This window comes from Tenrec ecaudatus, chromosome 10 (genome assembly GCF_050624435.1).
Source record: "Tenrec ecaudatus isolate mTenEca1 chromosome 10, mTenEca1.hap1, whole genome shotgun sequence".
Classification (NCBI taxonomy): Eukaryota; Metazoa; Chordata; class Mammalia; order Afrosoricida; family Tenrecidae; genus Tenrec; species Tenrec ecaudatus.
The window spans coordinates 32,186,231-32,212,703 of NC_134539.1; the positions used below are offsets into that span (position 1 = coordinate 32,186,231).

The following is a 26,473-nucleotide window of genomic DNA, read 5'->3' on the forward strand; positions in this document are numbered from 1 at the left end:
CCTCCCAGAGGGTGATATCTTGGTGACCGAGGCCAGAACCAAAACTGGAAGTGGCTTGCTTCTGGGTCTGCTGCACCACAGTTAGCTCACTGACCAGCTGTTCTTTTTAGCGGCCCCTTTCTGGATCTGGGGTCTGTGAAATGTCCGGTGGGACGGGGGTGGGGGTTAATGCCTGTGTCTCATCTGTGTCTCTTAGGGCAGATGATGAGGTGGATTTGTCAGTAGATGGAGGTGTCTGGTTACCTGTAAGGGCTTCAGAGGCTGGGTCAGCAGGGGCTATCTGTGTTTTTCGACATTCTCTACTGTTCACTCCTGACACAGGGTCATGAGACCTAGCTCTCTGTTACCACAGTCTGATCCCCTCCCCAGAGATGGAGTGATTAAGCACACAGGGACCCTTCCAGGAAAGAGCAGACAGGACCGAGGACACCCTACCAACTTCACTTGTCACTGGAACCTTACCTGCACAGTACACAAGCATTTAGGGCAGGCCGAGTCTGGTTAAAGGGTGGAACTTTTATGTTGCAAAGGCGACTAAGGCTGATGGGTGAGGAAGAGACCGAGGGGTGTGTGGGTTTAAACGGAACCCTTCTTCCTTGGAGACCCAGGGACGAGCCTCACTTCTGGAGGCCTGTCCATGTCCTCCTTTACCACCAACCTTGTGGATGGGTAGCATGAGTCACCATCGCTGGAGGAGAGTTGTGCAGGTGGCCGAGGAAAGACAAGCAGCCAGAAGACACGAGGGGGGCTGCTGTGGGCCATCATGGGCTTGGGGTTCATTCACAAAGCCCAGGCTCCCCTGTATCTCCCTGGGAGAAGCCTGGGTCAAGATGCCTTTTCTCTTTTCTGTTTTCTTAGGGCGCCTTAGAGCCCAGTGCTTCTGAGACTTTCCCACCCTGGTTGTCGTGGGCTCTCCTGCAGGGTGCGTGGGAGGAAGGCAGGAAGGAATCTTTTTACCCTCTTCAAGGCAGATCCTAGGTGTTCCTGCTGGCCTCTGGTGTTCCTGCTGGGCACCAGGCCTCCTCCAGGCTGGGGCCATTTGCCCTGTGACAGATGCCTCCTCATTGTAGGGTGAGATGTTGGTGACGCAGAGGACAGAAACAGAACCAGAACTAGCTTGCTTCTGGTTCTGCTGTACCAGCTTGAGCTCACTGGCCAGCTATTCTTGAGAGTGGCACTTTTGTGCAACTGTGTCCTGTGGAATGTCCAGTGGGAATGGGTGTTCAAAATCCCGTTAGCCTGGGGGGTTCAATGGCTGGTGAGACTGGGGGTTCAGTGTCCGGTGGCATGGGGCATTTTATGTCCCGTGGGACAGGGTGTTCAATATCCAGTGTTACAGGGCATTCAATGTCCAGTGGGACAGGGTCTTCAATGTTCAGTGCAAGGGGGTCTTCAATGTCCGGTGGGACGGGGTGCTCAATGGCTGCTGGGACTAGGCGTTTATTGTCCAGTGGTATCACACGTTCAATAACTGGTGGGATGGGGAGTTCAATGGTCAGTGGGATGAGGTCTTCAATGTAAGGTGGGACTGGGCGTTCAATGTGCGGTGGGTTGGGGCCTTCAACGCCCAGTGCGATGGAGCCTTCAATATCCAGTGCGAAGGGGCATTCAATTGCCGGTGCAACGGGCGTTCAGTGGCCGGTGGGATGGGGTCTTCAATGGCTGGTACTATCGGGCATTCAATGGCTGGTGGGAAGGGGCGTTCAATATCTGGTGGGATGGGGCCCTCAGTGTCCGGTGGGACAGGGCGTTCAATGGCTGGTGGGACCAGGCATTCATTTTCAGGTGGGACCTAGCATACAATGTCTGGTAGGATGGGGCCTTTAATGGACAGAGGGATGGACCATTCAATAGCTGGTGGGATGGGGTGTTCAATGCCCGGTGGGATGGGGCTTTCAATGACCGGTGCGACGGGGCCTTCAATGGCCAGTGCAACGGGTCCTTTAATGTCCAGTGGGAGAGGGCATTCTATGTCTGGTGCCATGGGGCATTCAATATCTGGTTGGATGGCTGAGAGATTGGAATCTTGGTAGTGGGACTTAGCATGTAGGCCTCGCAACACACATCTCCCCCGCTTAAGCGACCTCCAGCTGAAAAGGGGAGCAGGGAAATTGTTACTGAGGAGGCGTCACCTCCTCTCTGTGGACACTGTGGTCTAGGGACACACCCTCACCGAGGCCTGTCAGCTTGGGCCTCCCCTTGGGAATCAGCCCTTTGCTTTGGATGCCTGGATGAGCTGATCCTGGTCTAGGAGGACAAGGCGCACCTAACTGATGGGCGGGCAGAGTCCAGAGAGAGGGCAGGAGGTGGATCCATTCTCTGCTGAACTCTTATTGAGAAACTGAACTGGGACACCAGGCAGGCAAGGATGTCAACTGCTTAGCAGAATGACCATCTCTGGGCATAACACAAGGTGGAACCTGGAGTGCATCTCACTTGGGGTGAGGAAAGAAATGTCTGATGGCCATATCCGGGATCATGTCAGCATTGTGGGAACAAGCTCTTCTAGGAACTGTGGGCTGTCATGTGTGGCTCACCAGGGGGTGCTATACACATGAGCTCTTAGGGACTAGGGCTGTTTTCTGGAGATCCTAATGATAGGATAAGATGATAGGTGTCTGTCTGAGCATTTCAAGGAGTCTGCCTTTGAGAGGGTGTCGGTGCAAACGGAATAGGACCATGGTAAGTGATCTACGCAAAAATGCTGTCTCTAAACTGGATCACTCTGATTGAGTCCCACTCTTTAATGATCAGTTACAAAGCAGTCAAACTTGACATCTAGCATTAACATGTGTGGGAAACTAGTCTCTTCTGAGACATCCAGTCTCTCCTGACCCCTCCCTCAGCACGTGAAGGAGCCTGTTCTGTGAATGACTTCCTTACAATCACTACCCCTCTCCTCATCCTCCCCTTGGCTAAACTGAGACCATCACAGGCCAAGCTGGGACTTGAGAGACAGCAAAAAGCAAACAACCAAAGCTCATTTTTTTTTTTCTTTTTTGAGAGCCTCTTTGCACGATTCGACAGTGCTTTCTTAGAAGTTCTCCTAGCTGAAAAACCAGGAGACAGTCAGAAGTACTGGAGGCAGAGTCATAAGGTTTTGATTCTGAATGAAGGACTCTAAGCACCGCCCCCCACCCCAAAAGTCATGCTCTCTGGCATGTCCTGTCTCTGCATAACTTCAACATTGATGATGTGTGGTCTCCTTCCCAGTCTCATTGGATGCTCATCACCACCGTGTGAGTGAGGCAGGATCAGTGTTGGCCCATTTTATGGATAGCAAGAATGAGGCAAGAAGTGTCCACAGTGCCATTAAAACTAGGAAAGTCCAATTAGTCAATAGCACAGTAGGAACTCTTGTCCTCTTTTCTCATTCCTTCATTCCTAGTAAGGTGAGGTAGACACATTCTGGCATTTCCACATTCTGTCTTCCCATCCCAAGGAGTTTCTATGAGAACGGATCAAATTGGGGAACTTGAGCTTTCAGTGGCTAGAGCGCCTCATGTTGCCACCACGGGTTTTTATTTCTGTGTTCCTTGTCGGTCGGTCATTAAAAAGACAGGAAAGAAAGAAAAAAAATCAAAGAATGAAAATCGCTCTTGATCAAAAAGTAGCTAAAGCAAATGGAAGAAATGATGAAATAAAAGAAGTGAGCAGAAAATATCCGAAGTCAACCTAAGGCGATGAAGTGTTCTAGTGAAATAAGTGAAGACTCTGAGTTGGAACACCGAAAAGGGAGAGCACACTCAGTGGACCCACAGCTGACAGAACTCAAAATACTGAGCGACGCAGGAAGCCTCCGAAGAAGATGGAAGACATAGAGTCACTTGTACCCAAAAGACCTAGTGGACATCTAGCCATTTCAAATGGTGGCATGTGATCATGAAACAATGGTACCGAGGAGGAAGTTCACGCTGCCCTGAGAGCATTAGGCAAACAGGGTTCCAGGAACTGACAGAGGTTTATTCCCAACACAATGTGTTCACACAAGTCTGTGATAGTGGATAACTGCAAGCAAGTCCCCTCAGTAATACACTGATCTCACTAGTCAATTACTTTTCTCACTAGGATGCCTTCAGGAAAAAAGAGATAATTAAAAAAAATTAACATTCAAAACTTGCTAAGAAAGCTGATCTCTCCACCAATCTTCTAAGCAAGACCAACACAATTGAAGATGATTGCATTGTGACAGGAAAAAGTCTTGGATTTACCATGCAATGCAGAGAGCACGGTCTAATTAAAATGGGTGGCTTTTGAGAGGATCTACGAGGCCGACGATGGAGATAATAACCCTGCATATCAATGGAACTGGCTTAGAAAACACAACCCATCAATCTGCTGCCTACAGGAGACATATCTCAAGGCTATTGACAAAAATAAGCTGAGAATCAAAGGCTGGAGAAAGGCATACCAAGCAATCAGCAAGTCAAAAAGCAGGGATTGCAATCCTAATCTTGGATAATATTGGCCACAAAGTGCAAACCATATAAAGGGACACTATAATGCTCAAGGGAATGATAGACAAAGAACAAGTAAACATTGTAAACATATATTCTCCAAATGAGAGACCCGCTGAATACATTAACCAAACACTCCAAAAGATGAAAAAGAAAATCACTGTCTCAATAATTATAGTGGGTGACTTCAATACACCGCTCTCAGAAAAAGATAGATCACAGGGGAAAAAACTCAACAAAGAGGCTAGAGATCCAAAACCTACAATTAGACTATTTGACCTGATAGATATTTACACAGACTTTCATCCCAATTTTAAAAAAATCAGTCTTTTCAAGCCTGCATGACACATATTCAAAGATAGACCACATACTGGGTCATAAGACAAGTCTACATAAATTTAAGCATATTAATATCAGACAGACCTCTCCCTTTGACCACTGTGCCATAAGACTAGAAATCAACAAAAGAAAGACAAAGAAAACAAGAGCAAACAATTGAAGATGAATAACTCTCTATTGCAAAAGGAGTGCATACTGGCACAGATCAGAGATGAAATTAGGAAATTTCTAGAAACCAACAAGAATGAGAACATGACATACCAAAACATAGGGGACACCGCAAAGGCAGTTATCAGAGGAAGTTTCATAACAATGCATGCACACTTGAAAAAGGAAGAGAGACTCATGATTGAAATTTACAACTAGAGCAGAGTCAGTAGGACAATCTTACTAATAGCAAAAGAAAATACAAAAATCAGGGCTGAGATTATGCTGCAAAAAGTTGGTTCTTTGAAAGGATAAACAGAATTGACAATACTGCTGTCAAAGCTAACCAAAGAAAGAAGGGAACAAATTTCAATAGCAAGGATGAGGGATGAAAGAGGGGACTTTACAACAGACCCTATTGAAATTGAAAGGATAATTACACAGTACTATGAAGGATTGTACTCCAATGAATTCAACAATTTGGAAGACATTGACAAAGTCTTGGAAAAACAAGCCCTCCCTAGACTATCCCCAAAGGAAGTCAAGAATCTCAACAGACCCATAACAGTAAAAGAAATAGACAAGGTTATCAAGGGATTACCAACAAAAAGTCCCCTAGACCAGGTGGCTTCACAGGAGAATTCTCCTAAACATTGAGGGACGAACTGACACCAATCCTAAATAAACTCTTCCAGAACATAGGAAAAGATGGCAAACTCCCAAACTCCTATGAAGCTAGTATAACTCTATACCAAAACTGGACAAGGATCCCACAAGAATCAATAACTACAGACCAATATCCCTAATGAACATCGATGCAAAAATCCATAATAAAATACTGGCCAATAGAATACAAAAGCATATAAAACAAATAATTCACTATGACCAAGTGGGATTCATACCAGGGGTGCAGCGATGGTTCAACATACGAAAGACCATTAGTATTATTCGCCACCTTAACATGAAAAACTATAAGAACCACACGATAATATTGATAGATGCAGAAAAAGCATTCGACAACATCCAACACCAATTCCTGTGCCAATGTGGTAGTCACTGGAGAAAAGATTAATACAATCCTACTGAAAAGGGGGACTAGAAAAGGATGTCCCTTGTCCCCTCTCTTATTTAACATCGTACTGGAGGTTTGAGCTAACAGCATAAGGCAAAAGAAAGACATAAAAAGTATTCGCCTGGGGAAGGAAGATGTGAAACTATCGTCATTTGCAGATGATACAATTTTATATAAGGAAAATCCAAAACTCCACAAAGGATGTACTGAAGCAATGGAGGATTTTGGCAGAGTGGCAGGATACAAAATCAACAAACAGAAGTCCAGGGTACTGCTTTACACATCGAATAAGACCACAGAAGAGGAGGTCAAAAAGGCGGTACCCTTCACAACAGGCAAACACAAATTGAAGTATCTAGGGATATACCAGACTAAAAGAACAAAAGATCTATATGAGGAAAACTACAGAACACTATTGCAAGAAACCAAGAGTGACCTCAACAAATGGAAGAATATCCCATGCTCATGGATTGGAAGACCCAATATAGTAAAGATGACAGTTCTGCCCAAGGCTCTATATAAGTTTAATGCAAACCCAATGCAATTACCCTCATCTTTCTTCAAAGAAATTGAAAGAGTGATTACCAACTTCATATGGAGAGGGAAGAAGCCCAGAATTAGCAGAGAACTCCTCAAGAAGGACACAGTGGGAGGGCTCTCTTTACCTGACTTTAGCACATATTATACAGCCACAGTGTTCAAAACCGCATGGTACTGGTATAATGACAGATACTCAGAGCAATGGAAAAGAACTGAAAACTCAGAAATAAAGTCATTAGCATACAGACAATTGATCTTTGATAAGGGCCCAAAAATATCCAATGGGAAGCATATGCCCTCTTCAACAAGTGGTGCTGGAAAAAATGGAGATCTACCTGCAGAAAAATGATGCAAGATCCTTATCTCCCTCCATGCACAAGAATAAATTCAAGGTGGATCACAGACCTTGAAGTAAAATCCCAAACTATTAGGGCCATCAATGAGGGAATTGGGACCAACCTGAGAACTTTGGCACAGGGAATACATAGGCTATCAGAAATAGGGAAGGACACAAACACAGAGGAGGCACAAATTGACAAATGGGATATACTGAAGATCAAACACCTGTGTACATCGAAAGAATTCCCCAAGAGAGTAATAGTCTCCACGGACTCAGAAAACATCTTTAGCAATGACACATCAGACAAAGGCCTTATTACTAAAATATATAATCCTCAGCTAACTTCCAAAAAGAAAAAAATCTAATTGCCCACTGAGGAGGTGGGCTTAGGACCTGAGCAGAAGTTTCACAGGGGCAGAGATTAAAATGACCAATTAACATAAGACAAAATGATCCCAATCTTTAGCCATAAGAGAAATGCAAACTAAAATAAAATGAGATACCATCTAACACCCTCAAAAGATAGCCCAATTCAAATAATCAGAAAAGAATAAGTGTTGGAGGGGCTGGGGGCAGACAGGAACACTCATCCACTGCTGGTGGACTTGAAGGTATGTAGAGCCACTATGAAATCAATCTGGGGATATCTAAAACAGATGGAAATTGAACTTCCATATGACCTAGTAACCCCCCTACTGGGCATATACCCAGAAGAGGCAAGAAGCAAACCACAGTCAGACATCTGTGCTACAATATTCATTGTGGCACAGTTCACAATTGCAAGGAGTTGGAAACAACCCAAATTTCCATCAACTGAAGAATGGATTAAAAAACTATAATGCATACATACAAAGGAGTACCATGCATCACTAAAAAGCAGTGATGAATACACGAAACACATCGCTGAATGGGAAGACTTGGAGGATATCATGCTAAGCAAAGTAAGCCAAGCACAAAAGGACATGTACAACATAAGTCCGCTGAGGTAAGCTTTGAAAAAAAAAAAAGATGTAAAAGGGGCATAGGGAAAAAGCTACTGCATGCAAACATTCCTGGGGTGAGGACCAGTTAGTATGGCAGGGGCCAGACCAAATCCAGGAATACATATGGGGAAAAGGGCGGGGGAAAGATATGGGTAGCCGGGGAACAGGGCATTAAACCACCCAAGAGGAGAGTATTGTTTATATCTCCACAGGAAAAGAGGGACCAGATTTCAACCCAGTGTTCCAAGATGTGAATGCAACATACCAGCATGGAGTAAGGAACCAGTGAAGAGGTCTGAGGGGCTTGCCCCAATCCCAACTACGTGGACAGCTGCCCCTCCCCCAGAAGAATTTATTTCAGAGGATAGCACTGAAGCTTCACCTCAGAGAAAGGGATATGTCTGATCAGAACACACGGGAGCAAATGAAGGGGGAGGAAGAGAGAATGGAACACTTCCTGGCCCACCAATTCTTGAGGGTGATATTTCTGTTCAGAGAAGCCAATCCACAGAGAAGACATATGGCCGGCCCCACTATGAGACAAGACATCCCTCACTGACACATAGCCCTACAGGGGACAATACTGGAAACACAGTGTGGGAATTGCGCCCGATCAGATTCCACCCCACCAAGGCAAACACTAAGGGCGTGCAACAGAACAGCAAGGGGAATAGAGCAACGAAGTCCTGAGGGAATACCAAAAATAAACTTTGGGGCCAGTGCTTGGCACCCCATCAGACTCAACTGGAAAACACTTCTAAAGGCCAAGAAACAGTCTTTGAACTAAGTATAGGCTTTTCTTTGTTGTTTTTGTTGCTTTTTGTCATTGGATTTTTGTTTTGTTTTGTTTTGCTGGCTTTGTTTTGATCTGTCTTGTTTTTGTGCATGTTATTATCTCCGCAGGTCTGTCTAAATAAGATAGGCTGGATGAACAATCTGGAGGAGAAAACAATGGGAATGATGGTTCCCAGGTAGTGGGAGGTGGAGGGAAAAGAAGTGTTAACAAGCCCAGGGACAAGGGGACAACAAGTGATCCAAATCAGTGGTGAGGGTGAAGGAGACGTGGTAGGGCATGACCAAGGGTAATGTAACCAAGAGGAATTACTGTAACCAAATTAAGGTTGAGCATCATAGTGGGACAAGAAGAAAGTAAAAGGAAATAGAGGAAAGAGCTAGGAGGCAAAGGGCATTTATAGAGGTCTAAATAAAAGCATGTACATATAAATATGTTTACATATGATGATGGGGAAATAGATCTATGTGCATATATTTATAGATTTAGTACTAAGGTAGCAGATGGACCTTGAACCTCCACTCAAGTACTCCCTCAATGCAAGAATACTTTGTTCTATTAAACTGGCATTCCATAATGCTCACCTTCCCAATACAATCACTGAACGCAAAGCGGGTGCATAAGCAAAGGTGGTGAAGAAAGCTGATGGTGTCCAGCTATCAAAAGATATAGCGTCGGGGGTCTTAAAGGCTTGAAGATAAACAAGTGGCCATCTAGCTGAGAAGCAACAAAGCCCACATAGAAGAAGCACACCAGCCTGTGTGATCATGAGGTACCGAAAGGATCAGTTACCATGCATGATAGAACAAAAAATCATATCAATGTGTGTTCACCTCCATGATGCAATCGCTGAAGAAAAATGGGTGCATAAGCAAATGTGGCAAAGAAAGCTGATGGTGCCCAGCTATCAAAAGATATAGCATCTGGGGTCTTAAAGGCTTGAAGGTAAACAAGCAGCCATCTGGTTGAGAAGCAACAAAGCTCACATGGAAGAAGCACACCAGCCTGTGCAACGCGAGGTGTCGAAGGAATCAGGTACCAGGCATCATCAGAACAAAAAATCTTATCATAGTAAATGAAGGGGGGAGTGTGGAGTGGAGACCCAAAGCCCATTTGTAGGCCACTGGACTCTGGGAGGAGATAAGCCAGTCAGGGTGTGATGTAGCCATGATGAAAAATACAACTTTCTTCTTGTTCCTAAATGTTTCCCCCCCCCAACCCCCTACACACACACACACCCTGTCATGATCCCACTTCTACCTTGCAAGTCTGGTTAGACCAGAGGATGTACACTGGTACAGATAGGAACTGGAAGCACAGGGAAGCCAGGGCGGATGATTCCTTCAGGACCAGTGGTGTGAGTGGCAATACTGGGAGGGTAGAGGGAGGGTGGGTTGGAAAGGGGGAACCGATTACAAGGATCTACATGTGACCTTCCTGAGGACAGGATCACAGAAAAGTGGGTGATGGGAGACATCGGACAGGTCAAGATATGGCAAAATAATAACATAAATTTATCAAGGGCCCTTGAGGGAGGGAGAAACGGGGAGGGAGGGGGAAAATGAGGAGCTGATGCCGGGGGCTTAAGTGGAGAGCAAATGTTTTGAGAATGATGAGGGCAATGAATGTACAAATGCGCTTTACACAATTGATGCAGGTATGAATTGTGATAAGAGTTGTATAAGCCCCTAATAAAATGATTTTAAAAGTATATTAATAAAGCATGTGGTGAAGTTGGGGGGGGGGAAAGAAATAAAGCAAGCAGCCATTAGCTCAGAAGGAACAAAGCCCACATGGTAGAAGCACACCAGCCTGTGTGAGCATGAGGTATTGAAGGCATCAGGTATCAGGCATCAAAGAACAAAAAATCATATCATTGTGAATGAGGAGGGGTGCAGAGTGGGGACCGAAAGCCCATCTGTAAGCAACTGGACATCCCCTTATAGAGCATCATGGGGAGGAGATGAGCCAGTCAGGGTGCAATGTAGCAACGATAAAACATACAACTTTCCTCTAGTTCCTAAATGCTTTCTCCCATCCCACTATCATGATCCCAATTCTACCTTACAAATCTGGCTAGACCAGAGGATGTACATGGGTACAGATAGGAACTGGAAACATAGGAAATCCAGGACAGATGATTCCTTCAGGACCAGTGCTGAGAGTGGTGATATTTTGGGGTAAAAAGGGGGAACTGATTATTAGGATCTACATATAACCTCCTTCCTGGGGGATGGACAACAGAAAAGTGGGTGAAGGGAGACATCAGACCATGTAAGTTATGACAAAATAATAACTTATAAATTAGCAAGCATTCATGAGAGAGGGGAAAAATGAGCTGATGCCAAGGGCTTACGTAGAGAGCAAATGTTTTCAGAATGATGAGGGCAACGAATGTACAAATGTGCATAACACAATTGATGTATGTACAGATTGTGATAAGAGTTGTATGGGCCCCCAATAAAATGATTAAAAAATAAATAAAATGTTTGAAAATGGTGATGACAACAAATGTACTAATGTGCTTGACACAATGGATGGATGGATGAATGGATGGATGGATGGACGGACGGATGGATAGATTCAGAGCTGTATGAGCCCCCAATAAGATGATGCAAAAGAAAAGAAAATGTCATGGAAGGAACTGATAGTACTGGTCTAGACGTGAGGGTGTAGGTCTCACTGGCAATATGAACTCACCATTTAGCTACAAGCCTTGAAGAGGTGAGAGAGGACTGGCATGGGGAATGAGGAAGTAGCAGGAGGGATGTGACATTGTGGGGACTGTAACCAATGGCATGACATGAAAGGTTAGAGTTGTTGATTGGCAGAGTGATTTGCTCTATAAACCTTCACCCATTCACATACAAATTCTTTTTATTTTTTCTCCCGACCCCATGCGAAGGAGGGAAACCACCAGTCACCAGTGCCACCGCTGGTGCCCAGTGCCACCGTTGCCCAGCGCCATCGCTGCCACCACCAGCGGCAGCTCTAGCCTCCACACAAATTCTTTAAAAAACAACACACCTATATTTTAGCTGGACAGAATTGAAACCATGAGACCAGCTAAGATCTGAAGGAAACGATAACTAAGAGGAGGTAAAAGGAAGCGAACCGAGAGCGGAGTCCAACGGGATTTCCATGTGGACGTTACGGGTTTGGTAGAGGGGGTGCGTAAGCTGAGTGTCTTATACTCCCCATTGGCCTCCCTCCTCCTGCACATGAACATGCTCCGCTGTCACGGCCAGGCTCCCTTTGTCATGACATGGCAGCTCTGTGATCACAGTTGGCAAGGTGTCACACTGACCATCGAATGCATCCCGTGTCCTAACACAAACAGCCTACACAGAGAATGCTGCCCTCGGAATATGTAAACGTAGCAAATGAGTGGGGACGATTAAGGTGGAATAACGCTATGAAAGGAGTCTGAACCTGTGCCTCATGGGCCTCTGGCAGGGACCAGGGAGAACCTCTCCATCTTACTGACCAGCTCTGTGGGGCCTAGGCAACCACACGGGCCAAGGGTGTGACGGTCCTGAAATGCTGTTTGGCTTCCGTGGGAGGTTATCACGGTAGCTTTTCATGACAACTCAAAGCCCTCAGAGTCCAAAGACGGTGCCCTCATCATGGCTTCTTCCTATTAGACTTTTATGGGCTCGTGAATATTCAATGGTGACAGGACCTCCTTTACATCTTATCCTCTTGAACTAAAATGAGGAAGACTGACTTACTCAGCACTTGGGAACCTCAAATATCTCAATAATTCATTAAGGGGGGGGGCATGTGTTCCTGGGCTGTCTAGAGGCAGAGCTGCTGGCTGAAGCCATGGGAGAATGGGATGACTCGGGATCGACAGAGGTGGGGACTAGGAAGCATCTAGCGCTACATCCAGGTGGCAGAGTAGCTGGCTCAGCAAGACCCCAAGGGCACTGTTGGGGTGCTAGAGTCCTGAATCAACAGCCAGGCACTGGAGAACAGCCAGAACACTGGGAGCCTGTCTGAGCTCAAAATGCAGGCCTCTGGGTGGTTATTGCCAACTCTCACAGGCGGGGAGTTCAGAGTGTCTACATGTGCGTTTTGCACTTCATATGGATCCAGGTTCCTTCCTACAGCTGTTCCTTCCCCCTGGGTGACCACCTTCTCTATTCAGAATGTGGCTCTCCCTGAGGCACTCAGGCGCATGCCAGGGGCCAGTGGTGGCCCCCCTGACACACTTCACCCTTCTTACAGAGTGCTGTTCATGGTCAAGTCTCCTGCTCAAAGCCAGGATGGAGGACATTCATTTTCATGCATCCCACATGTAGCTCTAGAAATTGTTCTTCTATAGTCCAGGGCACAGCGACGCAGGACCCAAAGTGGGAGGCAGTTGACGCTGGTGATGTTGGTCTCTCTTACTCAGTGGTTGTGCAAACTGTGTGAAAACCAGAGTTCAGGAGCTCTCCGCTGTGATCACCCCTAGCTGCTCTAGGGGTTACCTGTCCCCATCTTGCTAATGGAGATCACCATACAGTCTCCACCTCTGGGAGAGCAGGGCGGATGTGCCGACTGTCCACGGTCCACTTTTGCTCTGAGCGGTCCCCTGGGCCCACTTTGAGGAAGAGAAAGAGAACCTGCACTGTGATCTCCTATCTGCCGTAGATGTGCCTCAGGCAGCAGGGCAGCAGCGTCCCACATGGAGGTGCAGACCCTGTGCTCTGTGGAGGCAGCGGGAATGATCTAGACATATTCCCTCCTTCCTGGTGGCAGTGAGTCCTGGCCCTTCCTCCTCTACCTGTTGAGCCCTTGGCAGGGCCTTGCTCTGCCTTTCAGAGGTTTGCTTTACTCTTTTCTGCCCTATCAAGGCCCTCACCTCCAGGGGAGCCGTTTTCCAGAGGTGCATTGCCACCCTCAGAATCCCAGGAGAGCGAGGAAGGGCTCATCCTTCATGGAGGCATGGAGCGCAGCAGGACCAGGGAGCTGTGGCTCCAGCCTTCAGGGGGCTGCTACGCGACTCTCCACAGCACCTTCTCTTCATAGAGAGCTTGGAAGTTGGGGATGTGAGGGCTCCTATCTGCCTTCTTGTTGCCCCTTTCCCAGCTCTACTGCTGCTTCCCACTTGGTCCCTGTGAACAGTCCCAACACCAGACACACACACACACACACACACACACACACACACACACACGTGCCCACATAGCTGCTACTGCCTGACAAACCCAGCTGGTCAGCTTGCTGAGCTGCAGCAGGGCCAGGGGAAGATTCGGGCTGGCTTTCACTTCCTGTGGTTCACACAGCCAGAGGGGCCCAGACTACCGATGCTCCCATTGAGCGTCTCTGTTCAAGCCCTTCCCACGACACCACAAGTTCTCTGACAGTCCGTTATGCTGGGGACAACATACATCCTTTTCTCTCTCCATCCTTGCCAGGGGGGCAGATTCCCAGGTCCCAGCAGAAGAAGTCCCCACCAGGCGACATTCAGCACCCGTGTGACGGCGTAAACGCTGAGTTTCTCCAGCACAAAGAGGCTGCGTTTTCTGACCAGGCATTTGTTTGCCCCCTTACAGATCACTACAATGTGTTTCTCTAGAAACCAGAGCTGATCTTGTTAAGGCCTCAACACCCCCACCCAGGTTCACATTCGATTGTAATCAGGTGTCTCTGAATACAAGTTGGCTGCTTTCCTCTGTGAAGCATTAAGGATCTGCTCCTCATTTGTGCGGCCTGATTGGGGTGTCATTAAGTGTGGCCTCAAAATCAAAGCCATGTCACTTCAGAAGCATCTGGCTTGGATTTTGATGCTCCATTCAATGGTTCTTCTCGGTGCTTCTGCCCCCAGAGGCGTGAGGAAACCTAGAAAATCGAGCCATTTCAGGCAAAAGGAAGAGTACTACTCGCAAGGCCTGTGGTCGGGGCTAGAGGACGGCTGTGTTTGCTCACTCCTGCGTTTGTTCGTTTCTCTTATGGACTTCAGCTGCCGTCTTCATGGAAACTCCATTTAAAGCAAATCTGCAAACCATTGCCACAACCTCATTATAGAGACAGCAGTTCTTGGTGTCTGGTTGGGGACTGATTGGTTGTAGCAGGAGTCAGGATAGTGGGAGGTGCTTTGTGTTAACGGCGAACACAGTGTCAATGAATCAGGCCCTTAAGAGTAGCCCTCCTAATTGACTGGCCTTGGATCAATAACTCTTTACACATGATCTTTAGGAGTCAAGGAGAACTATTTACATATTATTAATTTTGCACCCATAAAGTCATCCTTGAAAAGTCATTTCATAGAGGAAAGAACTAAGAAGCAAAGGACATTTATAGAGGTTTAAATACAGGAATGTACATATGTAAATATATATACGATGATGGGGAAATAGATCTATGTGTATATAGTTATAGGTTTAGTATTAAGGTAGCAGATGGACATTGGTCCTCCACTCAAGGACTCCCTCAATGCAAGAACACTTTGTTCGATTAAACTGGCATTCCATGATGCTCACCTTCCTGACACGATCACTGAAGACAAAGTGGGTGCATAAGCAAATGTGAAGAAAGCTGATGGTGCCCAGCTATCAAAAGATATAGCATCTGGGGTCCTAAAAGCTTGAAGGTAAACAAGCGGTCATCTAGCTGAGAAGCAACAAAGCCCACATGGAAGCACACCAGCCTGTGTGATCACAAAGTTTTGAAGGGATCAGGTATCAGGCAGAATAGAACAAAAATCATTATCATTGTCAATGAGGGGAGTTGGGTGTGGAGACCCAAAGCCCATCTGTAGGCAACTGGACATCCCTTTACAGAATGGTCACGGGGAGAGATGAGCCTGTGTAGCAATGTTGAAACACACAACTTTCCTCTAGTTCTTTAATGTGTCCTTCCCCCCACTATCATGATCCCAATTCTACCTTACAAATCTGGCTAGACCAGAGGTTGTACACTGGTAGAGATAGGAACTGAAAATACAGGGAATCCAGGGCAGATGATCCGTTCAGGACCTGTGCTGAGTTTGGCAATATCTGGAGGGTAGAGCAAAGGTGGGGTAGAAAGGGGATCCAATTATAAGGATCTACATATAAGCTCCTCCCTGAGGGAGAGCAGAAAAGTGGGTGAAGGGAGATGTCAGACCGTGTAAGACATGATAAAATAAGAATTTATAAATTATCAAGGATTCATGAGGGAGAGGGCATTGGGGAGGGAAGGGAAAAATGAGGAGCTGATACCAAGGGCTCAAGTAGAAAGCAAATGTTTTGAGAATGATGATGGCAACAAATGTAAAAATGTGCTCGACACAATGGATGGATGGATGGATTGTGATAAGAGTTGTATGAGCTCCCAATAAAATGATTTTTAAAAAGTACATTCGGTATGTTTATTCTTTGTCTCCCAATAAGCGCTTTTAAAATGTTTTTAAGTCCATGCTCTCTTTCTCATAATTATAAATATCTTATGGTTGTGCCCTAAAATGTTTATGTAATTTCTGAGAGGAAATTGCTTCTACGTAAAAAATTAATACCTCCTGCATATCACTGGGAACCAAGATTACGTTAATCTCTACTGCTTTGTAAATCTGCATTGCAATGATAATAATAAAAATGTTGACTTTTGATACGTTTTTGAAACATAAATCTTAAAATTTACATTGACATTATTCCTCCCTGCCTTGGTTTCCTCGCCGGGCCCCTCGCCTAGGTTCTCCATGGCACCCTGATTCAGGCCCCTGCTCTCCTGCTCTTGGGAACCGCACAGGTACATTCGCTGCTGTCTTTGCCGGTAAATCTCTTCTCACGTTTATGCATGGGGCTTTCTCTCACCTCCTGCGAGTTTTTGCTCAACTGCTAACTTTCTAGTGACACCTGCCTTGATCACCTGCTTATTTTTTAGACACTTTATTTTTCAGGGCAGCCATAGATGAACAGAAAATTTGGCCAGTAAATACAGAGCATTTCCCTATAATTCTTACCCTCACTGCCCCCAGTTTGAATTTTCTGATTAAAGTGACACCCAATTAAAATCCTCCCTGGTCTCCTTTCCTTGACTTGGTTTTTAGATCTGCCTACTACATAGTTGCCTGATGTTTATTTCATCTGCTTCCTCAGCCCACTCCCATCATCAACCCCTTGGATTCTCGGCTGTGTTTCCAATGTTTCTATAAGCCGATGGTCTGCGAAACCTACGGAGAGTGTTCAGGCTTTTTCCAGGCGATGAGAGAGTGCCGTCTCTCCTCTAGCTGTCCAACTGCATTGTGGACCCTCCAAGCTTTGGACGTAACGTTGCCCTGACTACAGGAATTCTCTAGCTAGCCCCCGTCCTCTGACCAGGCACGCTACCTTCCCAGCACCGCGCCTCTGCTCATGCTGAGCTCTCGGCCTGGGGAAGCTTTACCACCGCCACCCTCTGCCACTCACCCTTTGAAACTCAGTGCCCACACCGTGTCTTCCAGGACACTTGCCACAAACACGCCCCACACTGCACTCGGAGCCTTCCTGTTTCCTTTTACCTCTTTGCTTGACCCAGCTCATATTTATGAAACTGCTGTAAGGCTGACTTACGTCACTCTCTACCATGGAACAAAGCCTTGTGTTGTGCTCTGTGTGTCCCTGGTACCTGAGACTGTGCATGACACCAAGCAAGTGAATTGTTTGAAGGCAAGGCCCAGCTCAAGGTCATTTTCATTGTGACCTTTTTTAGGATGTCTTCATCAAATGATTTGGTATATCTATACATACAGATGTGCATAAATATAATTATGTGTTGTATTATAAGAGATATAATTTCCAATGAATGCTGCCTAATGAGGGCCAATAATGTATTTCCAGCCACAGCTTTTGGTCAGCACCCCGTCACATCCACCTCTCTCAGGCCTTGACCCTCAGTGTCCCACTGCTGTCCCTTCGTCCATCATGCAGAGCGGGTGGGAGGAGTCGTGTGAAGTCCTGACCCAGCAGAGCTGGGTGCATAAGCTCTTCCACCTCGCTCAACCTGCCTTACTCGCTCCATCACTCACGATCTCTGAAATAAGGAGACAGCGACACAAGGCGGCTCTTTGGTGGTAGAGTCTATTGGGAGAGGGCCTCCCCTCAGGTGCGCATGAATGGAATCATGGGAGGCCTTTTCCAGGAAGGCCTCAGCGGGGCGTGGCCCAGCTTTGGGAATCCACGCACTGCTTTTGCTCAGGCCGAGCCTTCTCTTTGGGACAAGCATCTTCTAACCCGGGAGTGGAGATTCCAGGTCGACTGTCTGCTTGCACATCACAGTTCAGCGGATCACTGTGCTCTGGGCACTGGTGATGGTGGCACACGATCAAGGACTGGCAAAACTGAAGGGCGCTCCCTTGGCGCTGATCTGCAGGGCAGGAGGAGGCATCAAAGAAAGGCAGGCTCGAGTCTTCAGCTGGGGGAGGCCGGGCCTTGGGTTCTCCGGCCTTCCTGGACTTAGCATCCCCCACGCGGCTGTCGCTAAGGTCAGGGCTCTTCTCAGCAGTGCTTTGCTTCGCTTTGGTCACTGTCGCAGACTTGGAGAGGACAGCGCCTTGCTCTTGCCGTTGGCTTCCCGTCCTGGGGTTCAACCAGTGGAGGAGGCACTTCATCTTACTTCGCAAGCCGGCTTCTGGAGCTTCTGCAAGGAGGGGGCTTTTGTGAGGATGGGCTGTTTGTAGCAGGCCAGGTAAAGTGTGACCCTGACTTTGGGGCCCTGCCAAAGTGCACCCTCCACCAGAAGGCCCTGGAAAACGGGTTCCCGAGGCCTGGCTTGGTAAAGTCTTCCCCCAAACGGTTTGTCCTGCAACACCTGGCTTGCTGACCCTGTAACGTTTGACCCTGCAGAGTATGGCCTTAGAACACATGGCCCTTCAAATGCCAGCCCTGCCAATCTTGATCCAATCAATTGACCCTAGGAGGCCTGGCGCTTCCAGGCCTTTCTCCGGAACCGCGGGTTGGGTGACGTCCTGGGTTTCCTTTAACTGCCTTTTGGGACATTCTCTCGGTTCCCTTTGCTACATGAGCTCTTTGGGATCATAAGGTAGGGGTCAGGCTGCTAAAGACAGCCGCAAAGAACCCTGAGCTGCAAGGCTGCACGCCGTGGCTGTACAAAGTCAGCCACATCCTGTTAGCCCAAACCCACTTAGGCACCCGTGGGCCACGCTACATTTCTGCCTGAGAAAGAAGATCCCAAACCCATTTAGGAAGTCAGGGGCCCTGAGATTATTGCTTTAAGTTCCCCCATAAGCCCTATAACAGGTGTTTGTTGTCTCTGTGGGGAAAGCCCCCGCCTTCCCACCCCTTTTCTGTGATCCCCTGTGGCTTTGCATTTTCCGGAGGTTTTGTCTCCTCTTTGGGGTTGGGGATGAAGTGGAGGGCTTGCCCTTGCCCTTCACCTTGCACAGGCTAAAGCTTCCAGGGCTCCCCCAGTTGACAGCTATGTTCTCTGACATGGATCTGGGCTTGGTGATGGTCAGGAGGGTAAGCCTAGATTGAGGAATGGGAGGGACCAGGCAAGGCTGAAGTTTGGGGCAGCATGGAGATGGAAGAACAACCAGAGAGAGAGAGAGAAACCAGGACACCCCTTTTGTGAACACACCCCCAGGGGCAGGACAGGGACTCATTGCTTAGAAGAGAAGCCACAGAAGGAGCAGCTGGTTTGGGCTGCAGGCTGTCCTGTGAGTCAGCCGGGGAACAGCAGAGACCACTGAGGGCTGGGGGTGGGAACAGAGTCTAACCAGAGCCATAGGTTGGGGACTTCTTCCCAGAGACATTGTTGCTCTCAGTAGATCCAGAGTGGATCTGCCCAAAGCCCAGAAAGCCTCCCATGAGCCCCAAGCCAGGGAGAGGAAAGGGCTGGCAGTAGCATTTCGGAGGAGAGATAGAGTTGGTGGTGGTTCTAGGTTTTGAAAACCATGGGAAGTGCGTTTTGTTAGCTGCAGGTGGAATGGCTCCACGGATCTTGGTAGCCCTGAAGAGTGGAAATGTGTTCATTGATAATTATCTTAAAGAACCTTCTAGGCTTGGAGACTAAGGAGCAGCAGGTGTGCAGAGAATGCAAGGTCTGTGTGTTCTAGGCTAAGGGGACGTAGTATTCAAGGGACGCTGACCTTTTTTCTCTAGGACAACTTCAGAATCCTTCTTCTTCTTCTCCGGCTGCGTTGCAGGGCTGCCCGGCTCCACGAGGTTCGGAGCATGCAGGGTGTCCAGGGTCCCCGACAGGCCTGGCAGTGGGCAGTCCTGCCCCAGCTGCAGGTACTCATCCCAGTAGTGCTGAATGCTGAACTCGTCCGAGAGCGGGGCAGCCATCTGCGCTGAGGGTTGCTGAACTGCTACTTGTGACAGTTTGGTGGCTGATGCTGATGCGTGTTTTTTAGAGTGCTTGGCGCCCAGATGCAGCCTGGGCTCAGAGACCCCGGGCTCAGACAAATTCTCTGGGCCAGACGAGTGCTGTGCTGGCCCCAGGGAAGTGGAGGTGACCAAGTGGCTCTCCCCCTGCAGCAGTTGCTGGATTTCCAGAGCTAAGTCATTGCAGGTGGGGCAGCAGGGGTCTGCACAGAGGATGCTCCGCACGCTTCCCTCCCGAGGAAGCCAGTTGTGGCTGGGAAGGGAAGCATGGCCATTACTGCTGTGGTCCCCTCTGCCCCTGAGGGCACTGTGGCCAGGGCGGGGCAGGGTGAGGGGGCTGACCCTGCCCTCTCATAGGCTTGTAAGCCCTGGGCCTTCCCCTGGGGGCTCCTGTTTGGCTGTTCTCCATAAGAAAGGACCATTCAGCAGGTTAGATCTGGCTGAGATGAGGGTCTGGGCCTTGTTAGACAGTCTCTGAAAACTCATGTGAAAGTGGGGGCATCTGAAAGGACTGAGACTTGGGGTTCAGTTCTCTTTGGACCTGTGTTTGCAAAGCTAAAGTAGGAAGCCAAGCAGATGGGGTTGGAAAGTGCATTAGCAACTGGACCGAGTAGAACTTGGTCTCATTTTGGACCAAGAAACCAAGCCTGCTATCAAGTATTTCTCAGCTGAAAGGAAAGAAAATGGGATTCTCGCAGGCACTCTGCATCCCGGGAGCTGTACAAAGCAGCCCTGGGACTGTACAAAGCATCTCTTGTGAAGGACCCCATTCTCTAGGGCACGTCACAGGCTAAGATACAAACCCTCTTGTGTAGGGCTGTCCCAGAGACTGGCCTCGCTGAAGACAGATCGGAGGAGACTCAGGCTGGACCCTGAACGAATCCTGCTGCTACAGTGCCTAGGACAATGTGGACGTGTGTCTGTAAACCCATTCTCTTGGCTGGACAACTGGTTCCATTTCTCAGGTCGGCCCACGTGGAGTCTCGTCTGGGGTGCACGGCGGTCAGGCCCTGAGCGCAGGGGTTGCCGTGGCTGTGGCCTGAGAGTGCCCTTTGGGAGAGGCCTCTCTGGGACGCCTTTGACGGTGACAAGACTCTCCGCAGGGAGCCAGCCTCCACTGTGCACTGTCCCCTCCCAACGTTTCCCTCTCTGCCTGCTTCCCTCTAGTGCCCTGTTGCCAAATCATCACAGGCCAGGTGGCGTTTGGAACCTGTCCCCTCCCCTCTTCCCCAAACCAACTTCTAGTGTTCATGGTTCTCTGTCCCAGTGTCATGTTCAGACATTATTACAGGCCAGGCTGGGAGTCAGAACAGCCCCAAAGTAAGAAGTCACCTTCTCATAAGAGAGAGCAACTTCCTCAGCTTCTCAGCTTCTTCTTGGGAAGTTCTTCTAGCTGAGAAACCAGAAGACAGTGTTAAGGTTGACAGGGGAGCTGAGCAAGGCTTCTGATACTGAATGAGAGGAAACTGACAACGCTGAGTCATACTGTAAGAGAGTGTGTACAACAGAAACATTTACAACGTGCTATTTCTAATCTCAGTCAATGCTCACAGCCAGGGGTGAGTGAAGCAGGGGCCTTGATGGAAAATAAGCCTGAGAGGCACCGTGACTTCTATAGGGTCATAGAACTGGTACATGGCCCAGGGCCACTGCCTGCCATGCTCATTCTTCAGTCCCTGCAGGCTATGGGAGAAAGAGAACTTTGAACACTCCCAGACTCTGTGGGGAATCAGAATCGATGTGGTTAGAGCACCTGGCACCTAAGAGCTAGAAACAGTCACTATCCATGGGCACCTTACCTCACTGCAGGGGAGTCAGGAGAGAGATTGGGAGTTTACCTGTTGATGATCTAGCTCCAGTCCTTGGTCCGATTTTTCGGTGACACTTAAGGACAAAAACAGAGTTGTATGAAGCTACAACCCAATTGTCTTATCACATCCAAAGTGAGACAGAATCCATAAACTGTCCCGCCCCCCACCCCCAACGCCTTGGTAGGTGCCAATGGTGAAACTCACCTTTTCTTTCCCTGCTCCAGCCCCTTCCCCAGAATTTCCCTCTCCACTTATTTCTGACTGACTCCCAGACTGTTCTAGACGTCATACCACCCATCCCCAGTCCCAGACTTAGCTCTATGGAGAGTTGAAGATGAAACAGAAGGGGAAATAGAACTGATTCGAGCAGCGGTTCTCAACCTGTGGGTTGCGACCCCTTTAGGGGTCAAACGACCCTTTTACAAGGGTCACCCAATTCATAACAGTAGCAAAATTGCCGTTATGATGTAGCAATGAAAAATAATGTTATGGTTGGGGGGGTCACCACAACATGAAGAACTGTAGTAAAGGGTAGAGGCATTAGGAAGGTCGAGAACCACTGGATTAGAGAGTAGGTGGTTACAGTAGCCCAGGGACCTCAGCCATCAAAGGCACTAGATGACCACCAACTAAAATAACCGTGACACCCCTTTCCCCCCGCCCAAGTTACAGCTGATCTGGGATATAGTGAGGAAACGCCATAGAAAAGTAGGGTTAGTCAGGGTGCAGTGTAGCACTGATGAAACACCTCACTTTCCTCTAGTTTGTTAATGTTCCCCCCCCCCCACTATCCTGACCTCAACTCTTCCTTACAAATTGGATTAGACCAGAACATGCACACTACTATAGATAAGAGCCCGAAACACAGGGAATCCAGAATCCTAACTCCTCAGGGCCAGCAATGAGAATAGAGATACAAGGAGGATAAGGGGAAGGGGAGGGGAGAAAGAGGGAATCGATCACAAGGATTAACATATAACCCCCTCCCAGGGGGACAGAGACAGAAAAGTGGGTGAAGGGTGACAGAGGACCATGTAAGATATGAAAATAATAATCTATAACTTATTAAGGGTTCATGAGAGGGAGGGGAAAATGAGGACCTGATACCAAGGGCTCAAGTAGAAAGAAAATGCATTGAAAATGATGATGGCAACATATGTACAAATGTGCATGGCACAATGGATGAATGTATGGATTGTGATAAGAGATGTAAGAGCCCCCAATAAAAGTATTTAATTTTTAAAAAGGAAAAGGAAATTAGGGTTAGTATAGCACCGATTAAATGTACCAATTTTCTCTAGTTATTTAATGCCTCCTCACCCCAATTATCATGACCCCAATTCTACCTTAAAAATCTGGCTAGACGAGAACATGTACATAGGTACAGATAAGAGCTGGAAACACAGGGAATTCAGGACGGATACATCCCTCAGGACCAATATTGAGAGTAGCGATACCAGGAGAGGAAGGGGAAGGTGAGGGGAGAAAGGGTAACAGATCACAATGATATACATATAACCCCCTCCCAAGGGAACAGACAGCCCAAAAGTGGGTAAAGGTAGACATTGGTCAGTGAAAGACATGAAAAAATAATTTATGAATTATCAAGGGTTCATGAGAGGGAGGGGAAAAATGAGGAGCCGATACCAAGGCTCAAGTAGAAAGAAAATGTTTTGAAAATGATGATGGCAACATATGTACAAATGTGCTCGACAGAATGGATGCATGTATGGATTGTGATAAGCACTCTCTGAACCCCCAATAAAATGAATTTTTTTAAAAGAAAATTAGGGTTTGATGTGACAAGAGGAGGTCAGTGTCACCCCAGGGGCAGGTGAGCAGCAAGGCTTTGGATGGAATGAGAGTGAAAGCGAGGGGATTGCGTGTACCCGGAGGCGTCATTAGTTTAGGCCCCGCCGTGCCATTTCCCTACCCGGTAACAGCTTCTGCTGGGTCCCAAGCTCAATCCTTGCTGGTTCCTTTTCATTTTCCAAATAATTAGCATAATCACGAAGACAGAGCCGTAGGTATATAAGGGATATCCAGCATTCCACAGAAAAAGGATAGGGCTCAACATGGTCTAAAGTTCACTAGTCTTCTGCCTTCCTGGGTTTTCAGGGTCTTGGAACTTCCTGCCTCCAGATTCTAGACCTTTCATCTCTGACTCATAGAGGATGGAACCAAAGCCCAAGACTGCGTTACAAACCCTCCTGTTATCTGCCAGAAGCTCATGTGGTGATTCAGTGGCAGATGTTGCCTGTGCGATTTGTGAAGCTTGATACTAAAGGTGCCGGGGCACTGCCAGCATATGCCCTCTTATGGTCTCTCGAGTGCCCAGAGCCTGCTCTCTCAACAATAATGTGAGCACCCCTCCCCCAAGAACTAATTCTATGCACCCAGTGAGCGCTACACGAGGGAGAGTGTCCCAGTCAGTGGCACTTCAACACCTATGCCACCTTTACTGGTAAAATCATTGCAACACGCATGTAAGCAGACGGGGCGGGCCTCATCATGTGAGAAGCCATTCTGACGTCACAGGTAGTTAGCACTGAGAGGTTCAGCAAGGGGACCTTGCCCAATGGGTCAATGAAAAGACAAGGCTGTGGCTCTTTTCAAAAACATTCTGAGCATGAAGGATGGTCTTGTCTGTGGGAGGGGGAAACTTCAAATGTGTAGGAAGAGATCGTCAAGTCTGTTTTCCGTGGAGGCACCTGGATGAGACTCCCTGATGGAAGTCTTTGCCTGGTTTGACTGAGCAGAGTTGCCTCTGCAGATTTGATAGTATCTTGGTCATTCATGGAGATGGGTTGTGGGCAAGACATTTGTTTAGGGATTATGAGCTTGTGGGGCTCTTTGGCTCAGTTCGTCAGGATGGGAATGTTTGATGTTTGGCTGTTTTCTGCCCCACCCCCACCCCCATACTCAATTTGAACACCTTAAGGCAGGGCAGGATTTTCCCATTTAACTCCAGTATCCACTACTACTATGCACTCATCCACACATTATTGTTAGCTTCTTCATCCCTATCAACCGTCTGATATTGAAATCCAACATGCCAGGATTTCTCAATGTCCTTCAGAGGTTCTTGTCCTGGTGAGAGTTGGCCCATACCAAACCACTTATTAGGCTTCTGAAGAGCTGATTTGACACTTCACCCAGCATCCAGTCCCCCACCCATCGGGCATGGTGAGCACATAATATGTATATCCCTAAGCTGGGCAGTGTCAAAGGTAAGCATATTTTGAGTTTGTTCTGCCTGGTCTCAAAGCACTTAAACATTCAGTTTTTTAAAAAGATAAGACTAATTCATATCAAACAAGAGCCAGCTATCCACTTCAAATGATTTTATGTGCCCACTTTTGAGGTTTCAAATTCTAAACATCAAGATAAAGGTAGAAAGGATCCGGGTGGCTAGGTTGGGTCTCAAAGAGCAGGTTTGGGGGAAAGGGTTAGGCTCCCAGTGAGAAACTTACAAACAAGTGGAAAAAAATGAACAAGCCAGGCGTTTATTTGGCAGTAAGAAGTGTGACTCATCTATAGGAGCGGTTTTGGGTGATTGGAAAGGAATTATCTAGAAAGACAAGAGGGCTTTCTCTGCTCCAGCTCCAGGGATCCGGCAGCCGCTCCCGCACCAGCTGACTTGCTTGGTGGGAGACCTCATTGAGTGCTTTGAGCAGAAGGGTTCTGTCCGGCGACCATGAGGTTCCTTAAGGCCTCCGGTGAACACCTTGCTGAAGCAGCACTTCATGGACCTGCAAGACCGCCCGTTCTCCCCAGGGAGGGGGAAGGACTTGAACTCGGGACCCATTGTGGCCAAGGTCTGGGAGGGACTGAACGTGAAAACAGGTCAGGTGATGCTGGGGGAGACCAACCAGTGGGTTCTAAGCCAGCCACCCCAGATGGGACTTTTGTGTTCACGTTGGCAGGAGCATCATTCCTGGGAGTGACTCAGTCAAAAGCGCCGAGAAAGAAATCGGCCTCTGGTTTAAGCAGAGGAATTGGTGGACTACCAGCCTTGTGCTGTGACTGGATCCATGAAGAACAGGCTTACAAAGCAGTCCCGTCCCGCTGGGCCCGTTGGCACTGTGCCTGTCCTGTGTACAGCACTTCTTCCGGGGTTGGAAGCAGTGGGATTGACGTCCAGTCTCTTCGCAAAGCACACTGATCAACAAAATAAAGCTTTGTAAAACAAACCAAAAGAAGACAAGAGGAGGAACGTTGAGATCAGATCTTTGGAGGGAGGATGAGACAGTTAATGTTAAGGCCCCACTTGCTAGGCTGGAGAACCTAGTTATTTAATCAAACAGTAATCTGGGTGTGGATGGGAAGATAGTTTACAGGTGTGGTTGATATCTACAATTAGCTGATTTTAAGTAAAAGGAGCTTAGCCTCAATGGGAGTGGGTCTTTACTATTCAGTTAAAGCCCACACGCTATCTGGAGAAGAAATTCCACCTTAAGATTGCAACGCTAACTCCTGACTAGTGTCCTTACAAATTTGGGACTTTCTACTCCATATGCTTATGTGAGCCAAACCCTTAAAGTTAATCTTTTGCTGTAAATGGGTATGTGGTTTCTATTGGTTCCTCTTCCCTGGAGAACCATAACTGATACCTGGGTCCTTGGTCTTTCTTTTCTTTCAACCACTAAAATGAACTTATTTTAAAAGGCATGCATTATCTACACCAGAAAAGAATC

General features: G+C 47.6%; 1 protein-coding gene and 1 long non-coding RNA gene across 2 annotated transcripts in view; one reads left to right on the forward strand and one right to left on the reverse strand.

The window, feature by feature from the left end:
* The window catches only part of LOC142457862 (uncharacterized), an 83,917-nt gene extending 73,885 nt beyond the window's left edge, over positions 1–10,032 (forward strand). Inside the window, exon 5 of the long non-coding RNA XR_012786393.1 lies at positions 8,091–10,032. This is a non-coding gene — a long non-coding RNA (uncharacterized LOC142457862). The remainder of the gene's footprint in view (positions 1–8,090) is intronic.
* Positions 10,033–17,765: 7,733 nt separating this feature from the next.
* On the reverse strand, positions 17,766–23,853 carry LOC142458466 (protein SPATA31F3-like). Its single transcript, XM_075559494.1, has 5 exons — positions 23,710–23,853; positions 21,804–21,849; positions 21,298–21,358; positions 20,106–20,218; positions 17,766–18,256 (listed from the first exon to the last, which is right to left on the reverse strand). Exons 1-5 carry the CDS (start codon positions 23,851–23,853, stop codon positions 17,766–17,768), a joined length of 855 nt encoding a protein of 284 aa, XP_075415609.1.
* Between the last annotated feature and the right edge of the window lie 2,620 nt (positions 23,854–26,473).